The sequence below is a fragment of the Fusarium falciforme genome, chromosome 8, assembly GCF_026873545.1.
Source record: "Fusarium falciforme chromosome 8, complete sequence".
NCBI lineage: Eukaryota > Fungi > Ascomycota > Sordariomycetes > Hypocreales > Nectriaceae > Fusarium > Fusarium falciforme.
This window is the reverse complement of record NC_070551.1, coordinates 397,650-410,223: the sequence shown is the minus strand read 5'-3', so window position 1 is coordinate 410,223 and position 12,574 is coordinate 397,650. Positions and strand designations below refer to the sequence as shown.

At 50.4% G+C, this 12,574-nt stretch overlaps 6 protein-coding genes across 6 annotated transcripts; 3 read left to right on the top strand and 3 right to left on the bottom strand.

Annotated features, from left to right (window-relative positions):
• Nucleotides 1-34: 34 nt before the first annotated feature.
• Nucleotides 35-1,435, bottom strand: NCS54_00994200 (Hypothetical protein; the record flags this gene model as incomplete). The annotated part of the gene is made up of 1 exon (XM_053155268.1): nt 35-1,435. One exon carries the CDS (start codon nt 1,433-1,435, stop codon nt 35-37), a length of 1,401 nt encoding a protein of 466 aa, XP_053011243.1.
• Nucleotides 1,436-3,892: 2,457 nt separating this feature from the next.
• NCS54_00994100 (Hypothetical protein) lies at nt 3,893-4,963 on the bottom strand (the record flags this gene model as incomplete). Its single annotated transcript, XM_053155267.1, has 3 exons — nt 3,893-4,598; nt 4,640-4,729; nt 4,773-4,963. The coding sequence occupies 3 exons, from the start codon at nt 4,961-4,963 to the stop codon at nt 3,893-3,895; spliced, it is 987 nt and encodes a 328-aa protein (XP_053011242.1).
• Nucleotides 4,964-5,419: 456 nt separating this feature from the next.
• On the bottom strand, nt 5,420-6,658 carry NCS54_00994000 (Aminotran-1-2 domain-containing protein; the record flags this gene model as incomplete). Its single annotated transcript, XM_053155266.1, has 2 exons — nt 5,914-6,658; nt 5,420-5,871 (listed from the first exon to the last, which is right to left on the bottom strand). The coding sequence occupies exons 1-2, from the start codon at nt 6,647-6,649 to the stop codon at nt 5,420-5,422; spliced, it is 1,188 nt and encodes a 395-aa protein (XP_053011241.1). The 5' UTR covers nt 6,650-6,658.
• A 124-nt stretch (nt 6,659-6,782) lies between these two features.
• Nucleotides 6,783-9,212, top strand: NCS54_00993900 (Bifunctional dethiobiotin synthetase/adenosylmethionine-8-amino-7-oxononanoate aminotransferase; the record flags this gene model as incomplete). Its single annotated transcript, XM_053155265.1, has 4 exons — nt 6,783-6,970; nt 7,014-7,110; nt 7,153-8,450; nt 8,492-9,212. 4 exons carry the CDS (start codon nt 6,783-6,785, stop codon nt 9,210-9,212), a joined length of 2,304 nt encoding a protein of 767 aa, XP_053011240.1.
• A 92-nt stretch (nt 9,213-9,304) lies between these two features.
• Nucleotides 9,305-9,741, top strand: NCS54_00993800 (Hypothetical protein; the record flags this gene model as incomplete). Its single annotated transcript, XM_053155264.1, has 2 exons — nt 9,305-9,469; nt 9,511-9,741. 2 exons carry the CDS (start codon nt 9,305-9,307, stop codon nt 9,739-9,741), a joined length of 396 nt encoding a protein of 131 aa, XP_053011239.1.
• A 222-nt stretch (nt 9,742-9,963) lies between these two features.
• NCS54_00993700 (Hypothetical protein) lies at nt 9,964-12,305 on the top strand (the record flags this gene model as incomplete). The annotated part of the gene is made up of 4 exons (XM_053155263.1): nt 9,964-10,360; nt 10,405-11,106; nt 11,148-12,183; nt 12,227-12,305. Exons 1-4 carry the CDS (start codon nt 10,093-10,095, stop codon nt 12,303-12,305), a joined length of 2,085 nt encoding a protein of 694 aa, XP_053011238.1. The 5' UTR covers nt 9,964-10,092.
• Nucleotides 12,306-12,574: the final 269 nt, after the last annotated feature.

Below are 12,574 nucleotides of genomic sequence, written 5' to 3'. Positions count from 1 at the left end.
AGTAACCCCGCTCGTGCCGACCCGTCCCGCAGCCTTACAGCACAACCACAGCGTCAGGCACATCTACCGCATCCAACACCGAGGGGTCATCCCGGAACTGGCGGCTCTGCATTACACCCTTGACCACGTCTACCACATTCCGCTCCACTACTATTGCTTTGCCACTGAGGCCTGTCAAGCCCCCGGGGTCCACACTCATTACGCGGTCCAGATACCGCATCGCGCTCTCCAATGCCATCCGCCGCTCAACCGTGGTCTTGGACCGCCCACCACCAGGCCCCTCCCCTGCCAGCGCCTGGGCGAGCAACGCTGGCATGTAGGTTGGTTGCACTGCTGGCTCTGCCTCTGAGCCACCAAGGTTGAGTGCGTGAATGAGGCTCCCTGCGCCATATCTCTCGTGGGAAACGAAGCTGTCCCAGACTTCGCCATACAGCTCAGCCGTCTCCAGGTCAATAACGCCGCCTAGACACAGTAACCTCATCAGTGCCCGCTCGCTGGGTTCCTGTGTGCTCAATTGCCGGAATCCCTTGGCCTCGAGCTTTCGCGCGCGACGCACGAGGATGACATCCCGGGCAGCCTGGGGCTCGAGCTGGCCTGCCAACACTTGCAGCGCCACGCCGTAGACGTTGCGGTAGGCGTCCAGGATGGGTTCGATGAGCTTCTTCGCGCATGTCCAGTCCATGTGCCCCGCAGCTCCAGAGACATCGAGCAATTGCTCCGCAAAGTGCAAGTCGAATACGTGCTTGTCAGTCTCAGTCTGCTGCAATCTAGCTATGCACGCTGGAGCATCTTCTGCCTGGGCAAACTGGCCAAAGTTGAACTCGGACCCCACCTCAAGCGAAGCCATGATCTGTTTGCGCTGTTGTGAGGATATCTTCTCCAGGCAGGGCACCATCCCCGCCTCGGCTGCCCGAAGCAGGATGGCGTCGTGGTTCAGGGTCGAGATGTCCTTGCCTGTGCGGCTGAGGTAGTCAGTGGCCAGCTGTGCATCCTTGCCGAGGTCGTTGATAAGCACTAGCGTGATGAGTGTGTGGAGATCCGTTGGTTCTGACAGGGCGTCTGCGAGACGTCCCCGAACCCAGTCAAACGAGGCTCTTGTTAGCCGAATGGCCTCTGGTTGAGCTCCCACAAAACTGGCGTAATCATTGTTGTATATCCAACGAAGGGCAAGCACGGCGACTATCGTTCGATTCACCTCGTCGTATTCTGCTTGGTATAGTATCCTCGAAGGCGATGGCGTAGTAGGTACTGTGAAAGCCTGGTCTCGAATCGAGTAGGCTCTCGTGAGGCGGGCTAGCTCCCCAGAGAAGCCCTCTCCAATGAGCTCGATGACTTGGGTGTCGGAGATGCAGAAAAAGGTCTCGGCGGTGACAGGGCTGTCCGAGTTTGTGAAGAACGCAACAGCCTCTGGCCAATCGGCTACAAATGTCGACATGTCAAGCGGTGGGACCTCGCGTCTGCAGAGGGAGGAATGCGACCAGGTACTCAGTCATTTCTGGGGACCCAGCTGCCTTAAATGCTCGTCACCGGTTGGTTCCCCGTCAGCTCTATGACTAGACATGCCGAGTGCGATGCAGCCTATTATGTATTCCTCTGCAAGACACCTGTCGGAAAGTCACCACTAGCACAGTTTTTAAGGAAGCAGGGTTGCCTTTCAGCTCGACGCTTTTGTCTTGACGCATCTGCATGAGCGTCCACCAACCGCAAGATGCCATGTCACTGCAGAGCTTTGGCGCCTGGGCTGAGCCAGAGTTACAATTACAATTTTCCCACAAAACATGTCTCTGCACCAAGCGATAACATAGCCCTGAGGGCTTCCTGCAGGATTGACCAAAGAGGGCATTTTCAACTCTCCACCGTCAGCCCATAGAGCCGCAGTTGGTCTCGTTCGCATTAAAACACGCACTTCGTTATTTAACAACAGGCAGCCTTACCTTTGTTAGCTGATCAAACTCGCTCTAGGACAGGCCTCCATGGTAGGCGAGGTACATCCACTCGTCCATCAGCATTTGAAGCTTCACTTCGCCATGTACCCCTGGAAGGAATCCCTCTCCAGGGTCACCTCTTGGGCAGAATCCAATAAGCTTGAGTTCGATGCCCTCGGATTGGTGACCTTCCTAGGCGCGGAAGAAGTCAACGCGAGTGTAGGTCGCTTGGTCCAGAGCTCATGGATCGAATTCTTGCCACTCCTGGGCGCTTTCGTGATTGCCGGTGATCGCTTCACCGGTAAACAACCCGGGTTCAAGATGCACAACATCACCGCGGGAATCATGACAACCGAACTTGCCGGGTGGTTCTCACGGTGGATGAAGGCTCAGGACTTTGAGCAGACGCGCAGTATTGTGACATGGAAGGTGCACCAGCGTCCATCTCGCGCCACCAAGTTCTGGATCCCATCCTTGACAGTTGGCTTGGCTCTCAACATCATGATAACCGTCTTGACTATCCTTTCGGGAGACTGGTTCGGTCTAACCAGTGTCATCTCCATGATTGTGTCGGTCGTCGTCAGGTATATCCTGGTACAGCAAAACTGTGCTGGCATCAATGGTCGAATTAACGCTGCCATGGCCAAAAGGAAACCTGACGCAGACCAACTTTCAGAAGCCATCGTCATTCTAGATGATTCCAAAGCCGTCACCGTCCGAGCACCGGCCTACCTGATGGGAGGTGTCTTTACACGGAATCCTGACATTCCAAATCCTCGACTGTACGCGTTTACCCGTTGGATTGGCTGGCTGGCTTTCGCCGTCCACATTCTAACTATCGGATCTGCGGCTCTTCATACTCAGATCATTACTGTTGTACTGATCATCACGGCTACGATTCTCACCTGCTACAAGTTTGGATGCGATGATTCCAAGATCTGGGCATCTTTGAGAAGCTCTCGTAAGGCAGATGACGGCTTCTCGCGCACCTGCTGGGTGAGCTCCCGGCTGGAAGCCACCATTTCCGTGTATCCAGAACAATGGTCATGGTGGCCAAAGCCCTGCCAGACCTTCGGACTTGAGGCCAAGATGAACGCAGAGAGGAAAATGAGGTCGGAGATACAGACGGAGGATCTTCAGCCGCTCGAAAAATCACAAGGGCTCAGGAAGCGATTATGGCCAAGCCTCTTCCAACACAACTCTCCACACGAAGAATTGGGCATCTCGACCTTGGATACACCGAGGGACTTCAAGTCAGATGGCCGCCAGGATCTTTATGTGTGGTTGCAACTTACTGATGCGCAATGGAAACTCTTGGATTGGTGGGATTTGGTCCCTCGTGGGCAAGCCTGGAAAGACGAGTACGAGAGAAAAAGGGCATTCTTCCTAACAAGGAGAAAGTTCAAAAAGGAGGAACTGGAGAAAGGTCTAAGATGTCAGGTATGCTTTTCTTATCGTCAGATGTGTGCGGACCTTCCCCCGGAAACAGATAGTAACTCAGGTATGGTTTTGAATATATAATTAATAAGAGGGAGTTATAGGGCTTCTCCCAGTAGAAAGCAGGGCTATCCTGATAGGTAACTTTAAATTATATATTACTTATCTTATTCTTTTTAAGGCCATTACCTCCTTTCTTTCCAGGCTATAACATACAATAAGAGGTAAGATATATTTACCTACCATCTTTTACCACGCTTGGCTAGCTAACTCATCTAGGCTTGGTGATTGTGTTGTTTGCCCAGCCCTTGGGGGGCTAAGTGAGCGAATAGATAAACTTGGTGATGGCGGAAAATGGCGTGTTTCTCTGTCTCCCAAGTGCGTGTATTTGCATGTATTGATTTAGCACTATCTCACAAGCTTGCCATTATTTCAACCCCTGAAAACCATCGGATCGTGTATTATTCTCTTGTCTCCTTCGCCACCATGGCATCAACCGACCGCCCACTGACATCCCCTACAGACATTCGCTAGTAACGATAACGCCCAAGCTCTGGGATGTGAGGCATCTGCTCATCTGCCCTCGAAGTTGGACTAGGTGCTGCAGCAGATCCACCAAACGATGTATTCGGCGGCGACACTGATGCACTAGGTGGGTTTGAGACGGTTTCATAGTACTGATGCGAGTACCCAGGTACAGAAGACGGCTGAGAGTGTACCATAGGCTGGCTTGTCGGTTGTGCATGTTCTTGACGTTTAGTACGCTTCCTGTACCAGATGAATGCAATGGCCAGGATGATGAGGGTTCCGACGATAGCTCCAAGGGCTGCAGCTGCTGCAATGGCTGACCTAAGCTTGCCCTTTGTCTCAGTGAGCTCACTTTCATCTGCTACAGCTGTATCTGTAGCAGTTGGATCGATGGTACCCCTTGATGAAGTAGCATCATCTGCGTCGGTAGCAGTAGCTCCAGTGTCAGTCCCAGTCCCGGTCTCAGATTCAGTATCGCCTTTGATGGTAAAGTCGTCAGTGGTATCCGTATCGTCAGAGTCAGTCTCCGCATCTTGAGTTGTCAATGGTGGCTCCTGGGTGTCCTTGATTGTACGGATGACCGCCCCGCTCGGCAGGTCGTACTCGAACGAGCTGGACCCGGTTCGGCGTAAAGTATCACAGTAATAGCCGTACTCCTTCATGGCGAGATTCGTAAGGAAAACGCATAATGGGGATTCGGATTTGGAGCTAAAGAGTCAGCCACGTCCAAAGACGGCCATCTCTCTTACCAAACAACGCATCCTCCAGTGTTGTGATCGCATATATCGTCTTCGAGATCGTCATACTCGATGCATCGGGTCCGAGGAGCGCAACTAGATCTGTGCCGAGTTAGTTTAGTCGACCAAGAAGATATTGACTTACACTGAGCAGCATCCTACAAAACCATCATCGCCCCAGTAGCACTCCCCGTTCGGGCAGGTCCACAGAGCATGATCCGTTCCATCGCAATCAGTGATGCGCTGTTGTCGCTTGAAAAGAAACGTAGGTGCAGCAGTAATGGCAAAATCTTGTCCTGCTGCGAGCCCAAGTAAGAAAAAGAAGGGAACAAGCATGGTTGATGAACAGAACGGGGAGGCGGGAGACCCTACTTTTAAGAATCAGGCTCTGAGATGGGGGCGATGTGCATGCATCCGAGTTGCATCTTGTGCGCCTCTACTCAAACTCGAGCTGTTATTCGCCATGACAAAGACGATCAGGACCTGTAATAGGTCAAAAGTTAACACGAACGCCACAAGCTTGGTATTTCTGTTGTGGCAGAAATGGAGAGAGATGAACGGGTAGACCCTTGTCAAAAGCTGAACAGTGCAGATAAGATGGTGTCAAGCAATACAGCCGTAATTTGTTCAACGCTTCACCGGTAATTGTAGAATGAGGCTGTGCCTGAGCCGTTGACTGTCTATTTTGGGACTATAGTCAAGCAACGGGAAAGGACGATAGTGGTTCATAGAATACAAATGAGGGAACAAGCTGGTAACACGACAACCGTTGTATACAGGCTTCTCTGGGGCCTATAAACGAGCTTTCCCCTCCAAATTCTGCTCCCAGTCTTTTATCGTCTTGACCAAACCCTCAACCTGCTTCATGGTATTCCCAGCGTGGATGCAGATTCGAATCCTCTCGCTACCCTTTGGAACTGTTGGCGCCACAATTGGACGAACTGTGTATCCTCTCTCCTGGCAGAACTGGGCCAAGCTTCGTGGTTGCGACGTGAATACTGGAATAATTGGAGACTTGGGTGCATCTCTGTTGACACCAAGAGTCGAAGACTGCAAAAGCTTATGCGTGTGGTTGACGAGTTGCCACAAATGCTTCAAAAGAGCATCTGCTTTGCCACTTGCAAGAAACTGATACGACAATCCGATGCTGGCGAGACAGGGGAATGGCATTGCTGTTGTGTAGATGAGGGTTCGGGCGTAGTTGATGAGATATTCTCGCGTCGTAGGAGAGCAAAGGACGATGGCTAAACTGTTAGAACCAAACTGTCAATGGCAAAGCAACTTACCTCCAAATGAACTCATTGCCTTGCCGAAAGTGTGCAATCGAGCAAAGATTTCTTTTTCCAGGCCCAGCTCGCACACAAGACCTCTTCCCTGCTTTCCATACAGACCAGTCGAGTGTGCCTCATCAACAATGATGTATCCATTGTTCAGACGTCGTTTGACGCAAGCAACAATGTCTTGAAGCGGTGCAACATCTCCGTCCATGCTGTAGACACCTTCAACAAGGATAAACACAGACTCATCTGCCAATCCCTTGAGAACCTCATCCAAACCTCCCTCTCCTTCAACACAATTGTGCTTGAACGGGATCTTCTTTCCCGCCCGGCTCAACTTCATCCCATCATGAGCACTCGCATGAATGAGCTCATCGTAAACAATAATATTCCCTGGCTGCGGCAGGCAACTCACAAGCCCCACATTGGCATCAAATCCCGAATTGAACAAGAGTCCAGCCTGGGCGTTGTGAAACGCTGCAATGTCTCGCTCCAAAGATTCTGCCAATGTCGAATTGCCGTCCAACAATCGTGAGCCGCCCGACCCCAACAAAGGAGGGGGAGATGCATGCTTCTCAAGAAGGGAATGATAGGCGGATCTGATCTCTGGGACTAGAGAAAGAGAAAGGTAGGCATTTGAAGAAAAGTCGACATTATCTGCTGGAAATGTAGTCAACCGACGAAGCTGAGATTTCTCTTCTCTCGCCTTCAGACGAGCCGCAAGGGCTTCCTCCAACTTGGACATTGTTGTTGTTCTCACTGCGGGATTTGTTGAGCGCGATATTTCCCCGCTCGGACGGAGCGAAATGCCGACGGGACTAAGGGCTGTTTATAGGTATTTAAACAGCCCAAGCCCCTTTAGAAAGGAATAACTCGAAATGGCGCCCGTGCCTGCTCTTTTGCGGCGATCCCTACGCGTCCACCAAGTCTACGGGGCGAATACCGATGTGGGCAAGACGATTTTTACCACGGTGCTTTGCAATGGCACAACCAAGCATTGGAAAGGTGAAAAGACGTCGTTTTTGAAGCCTGTGTCTACGGGGGCAGCCCATGAGGCCGACAGCTGGTAAGTATTCTGGAGAGTTGATGTTCTGTCGCTGACAATTTAGTCACATTCAAAAATATTCTCCCTTGACGGCCAACGAGACATTGTTTCAGTACGATATTCCTTGTAGCCCACACACGGCTGCTAAAGCTTCTGGCAAGGTGTGTTTTCACATGTCGAGCCGAATTTCACTAACATTTCAGCCCATCCCCTCCGATGAAGCTGTCCTAGCAAAAATCCATGACCATGTTTCTCGGCGAGCTTCCGAAGGTCCAGGGTGGCTATTTCTAGAGACGGCGGGTGGTGTCCACTCTCCGGGTCCATCCGGCACGCCCCAGGCCGATCTTTATGCCCCCTTGCGGTCTCCAGTTATTCTAGTTGGGGACTCCAAGCTTGGGGGTATCTCTCAAACAATTGCTGCGTATGAATCGTTGAGAATCCGTGGACACAACATTGAAACGGTTCTTCTTTTCCAGGACATGCAGTATGAGAATTATCAGTACCTGAAGGATTATTTTTCCAAGGAGGGCATCCTCGTGGAGACAATCCCGGGACCACCTCCTCGAAAGCCGGATGAAACCGAGGAAACCGAGCAAATGACCGAGTACTATGCGTCTCTCAACAATGGCAACATTCAACAAGTCCTTGAGACTCTAGACAAGAAAGGAAAAGACCGCATCGACCGTCTCGAGTCGATGTCTGAAAAGGCCAGCAAGAGTATTTGGTATCCATTTACCCAGCAAAAATTTGTCACGGCAGACACCATTTCCGTCATCGACTCTGCCCATGGCGATTACTTTCAGGTCCTCAACAAGAATTCGGACCAGCTTTTGCAGCCTGCCTTTGATGGCTCTGCTTCTTGGTGGAGTCAAGGTCTTGGGCATGCCAATTCTCGACTGACGCTGGCTGCTGCGTATGCTGCTGGACGATATGGACATGTCATGTTTGCCGAGGCTATTCACGAGCCTGCTTTGGCTCTGGCCGAGATGCTTCTCAAGGGAGCTGAGAACCCCCGATTCTCCCGCGTCTTCTACTCTGACAATGGAAGTACTGGCTGCGAGGTTGCTGTCAAGATGGCCCTAAGAGCAGCAAGACTCCGATACGGATGGGGACCAGACGACAATGTCAACATCCTCGGCCTTAAAGGAAGCTATCACGGAGACACCATTGGAGCCATGGATTGCGCAGAGCCTTGCGTCTACAACGAAAAGATTGAATGGTATGAAGGTAAAGGGTACTGGTTCGACTATCCTACTGTCCAATGCGTCAAAGGCAAATGGGTTGTCGACGTCCCTGAATCTCTTCATGACGACTTGACTGGCGCAAACCTTGACTCCATCTCGGACGTTTTCGATCTACAGTCTAGACTCGAAACGGAAGCCTACCAAAAGTATGCACGATACATTGAGAGCGTCCTCAAAAAGCTGCAATCCGCCGGTCGCAAGTTTGGAGCCCTCATGATGGAACCTGTCGTCCTCGGCGCTGGAGGCATGATTCTAGTGTAAGTTCCCTGATCCTTTGACCTTCTCCGCTGACCATCAGTGATCCCCTCTTCCAACGTGCTCTCATCGACGTTGTCCGCCGATCCCCTCATCTCTTCGGAGACGCGTCCACCCCAACAGACCCACTCTCATGGACCGGACTCCCGGTCATCTTTGACGAGGTTTTTACCGGCTTGTACCGGCTTGGCCGGTTTACCTCGGCTTCATTCCTCGGAGCCGATGCCGATATCGCCGTCAACGCTAAGCTCCTTACTGGAGGATTGGTCCCGCTCTGCACCACCATGGCATCTGAGACTGTGTTTGATGCATTCCAGAGTGATGACAAGAGTGATGCACTACTTCACGGACACAGTTACACTGCACACGCTGTAGGATGTCAGGTGGCTGTTGAATCTGTTGGAGAAATGCAAAAAATGGAGGCCCAAGGAGTGTGGAAACAAGCAGAAACTGATTGGGATGACTCTCACGCAAAGACGGCTTGGTCTGTTTGGTCCCGTGACTTTGTCAACAAGGTGTCACACAGCCCTCAAGTTCTTGGAGTTTGGGCTCTTGGCAGTGTCTTGGCCATCAGTCTTCGCGATGAAGAGGTGGGATACAAGAGTAACGCGGCCAAGAAACTTCAGGCTCATCTTCGACAAGGTACTGGGGAGTGGAACGCTCACAGCAGAGTCCTGGGCAACGTGTTTTATGTCATGGCCAGTCAAAAGACAAGTCAGCAGAGCATTGACGAGTTGCAGGGCCTGTTGCTGGGAGCTCTGTAATTCGCAGGATAAATGGAGGAAGGATTGGCGGTCGGTAAAAGTAAATTTCTTACGTCACTGCTGTGCCTCCTTGATTCTCCATCAACATCATCATGAACTCTGTGAATTCACAGGAAAAGCCTCTCGAGCCCAAAACTCGAGAGGCATCGATTGCAGAGTTTATCGACAGAACCAGACATATCCAGGAGGAGCATCCTGAGGTCGACTTTACCAAGTCGGTCATTGAACCAACCATGAACCTGACCTACGACATCAAGGTATGGTCTTTGACTGTGTAGCGAACCAGCTAACAGAATAGGAAAATGTCGAAGAAGAAACTCGAAAGAAGCACGAGTCTTTAATCACTCTGATGCTTCAAAACACTGGCGACCTGGCAAAGGCGGAAAAGTACCTCATGGAGGCGAGGGACTGTCTCAAGGGATATCCAGACATTCTCAAACAGTTTGACGACATCTACATCAACAAGAGACCTGTATCGGTCATGCTCGGACAGTTGCACGAGTGTATGACCCTCAAGAATTCTCAGTAGCTTATCACAGTACAATCTGCTTCCCCTCACCTGGACCCATAATAGGGCGTGATGACAACCTGAGCTAACGTGTCGACCAATCAGCAGTGACTAACCATGACATCGTGACCGAGTTTTTGTTTGCCATCGCAGTGATTTGCTATCAGCATCAACATGAATGAAAACGGCTTTGCAGATATGGATCTGTTCGAAGGGCTCTTTGATCCCTTTGAGGCAGAGGCTCTGCCCCTTCAACCTCAGCCTCGCCCTGCCAAGGTTGGCGGTAGGTTCACCAGGGAATCAGTCCGTATCTTGAAAAACTGGCTCGCAGCCCACCAAAGTCATCCTTATCCCAGGGAGGCCGAGAGACGAATGCTTCAGGAGCAGACTGGTCTTACAAAGACGCAAATCTCGAATTGGTTGGCCAATGCCCGTCGTCGAGGCAAGATTCCGTCGAGTGCTTCATCACCTCATGGGGAATCCAGGGCAATGGACATTCCTGCAAGGCCAGGGACTCCGGCTGTCAGAAATACATCGGATATGGATCCTCTGCAGAGATGGGTTGATTCACCTCCAGAAGATGAACCTGCAGCCGTGACTGCGATTGCGAGAGCCGTGTCTAGTGCACGACCGTTGTCTGGTGAGTGACGAATTGAATGACATGGGTAGGGTCTAACGTGATAGGCTCTACGAGTCCGTATACTCGTCTCTCTCGAACGCCGTCTGTTAGAAGTGGAGAGACTTCACGATCTAGCTCAATCAGTTCTGTCAATTCCTATACCAGCCGATCGTCGTTTGGGCTTAATGAATTGTTTAGTCGCGGCAGTTCTCGACGAAGACGAAGAGCCTACAAAGAAGAGAGGCGGTCTCTAGCAACTCCACGCAAAGCTTTCCAATGCACATTCTGCACCGAGACATTCCGAGCGAAGCACGACTGGCAACGACATGAAAACTCTCTTCATCTTCCACTTGAGAGATGGGTTTGTAGTCCTGAAGGACCTCGAGGTCTCAAGGGACAAGATACTTGTTGTGTATTCTGTGGTCAAATTGATCCTGATGATGCACATGTTGAAAGTCATCACTACTCTGCCTGTCGGAATCGACCAATCCAGGAACGAACCTTTAACAGAAAAGACCATCTGAACCAGCATCTACGACTTGTACACAATGCCAAGTTTACCGAGTGGCCGATGAGACAGTGGAAAGCACCATCTCCTGCAATCCGTTCAAGATGTGGTTTTTGTAACCTTGCCTTGGAGACTTGGACTGATAGAGTTCATCACCTTGCAGATCACTTTAAAGCTGGCAAAACAATGGCCGACTGGACAGGTGACTGGGGATTTGAGCCGCATATTCTAGAGCTTTGTGAAAACTCTATCCCACCATGTATGTATCTTCCCATATGTGCTGCATTTCTAACATTGTAGACTTTATCGAGACTGAACGGAATAGTCCGTTTCCTTTCGAAGGAAGTAGGACTCTTGTTGAGACACCACAAACTGCATACGAGTTGCTAAAGCTTGAACTCGCATACTTTATGCAGAATCACTTTTATACCAACGCAAGAATGCCGAGCGATGAAGAAATGCAGCTGGAAGCTTGTCGAATCATCTTTGCGTCCGAGACATTGTCACAGAATGACTTTGTCTACTTTTCATGGCTACGAGATCTGGTTCTTTCTAACCCTACCATTACGCAACAGGCTCAATTTGGTCCTATACGATCAACTGCAGAGAGTAGAGTTCCTGCGTTAATGATTAGTGGAAAGAACAAGATCTTTGAAGACTGTCCTTTCGAGATACAGCTGCACGAGTTTGTTCAAGCAAAGCAGCTCCTCGGGATGAGCATACGAGACGACGAACTGAAGGAGGAATGCTGTAGGATTGTTGGTCGTTTGGAAGAAGTCTCGGCTACTCCATCTGACTTTATCGCCAACTGGCTGATTAAAGTTATTCATTCGCCAGGAGATTGGCTTTCAGAGTTTCGTCAACGAGCTGGTATCGAATTGTTGCCGTCAGCACAAGTTTTGAACCTGGAAGCGACGATTCAAGATTATACAAAGCTCGAACATGAGATGAGCGCATATTTGGAGATGCAGAGGGTCATTGGGATTGAACCGGATGATGAGGATCTCCGTCGACAAGCTCGGGTCATAATTCATGGCTCAGATACGACACTTCACACTGCAGCAGACGACGATTACTGGTTGTCAGCTTTTCGACAACGACATGCCCCAATAGGGGGGCCGCAAACTGGCATGAGGCCAGATGCTCATCTCTTGGCTGCTCGATCACTCGTCATGAAAACCAGTACTTCGTTTCTCAACGATCATAACTACTGGCGATGGTTTACAGAAGAACTCCGTCGATGGGTAGCTGCAATCATGTCACCTCACAACCCAGCGAGTCGCGTTCCGTCGGATGAAGAGATTCAACATTACGCCAGATGGATCAGCTACAATGAGTAAGTTCAGTTGCCCAGGAACGAGCTTGACTAACACAAATAGCGATGACCCTTTCAACCAGACAATTGCAGAGAATAAGGATTGGCTGGAAGCTTTTAAGAGGGATGTTGGAATTGAGTGACAGTAGATACCTAATTATCGAGAAAAGACTTGGCTTTGAATCTCACGTTCGCAGTTGATCTTTACGCTGAATGACTCTTTTGCCTCGAAATGGCGGAGTTGTTCCAGCTTGCTTATAATATTTAAAATACGCCACTTAGTTGTACGCCAGTATTCTCTAGATCAACAACTATATTTTCAGCTACACAGAAATTGGAAAACTAGCCCGACTCCCCTCCTCTTTGAGACTCTTCCCACTCAACACGTCCCACGATCTTCGAGCTCAGTTAT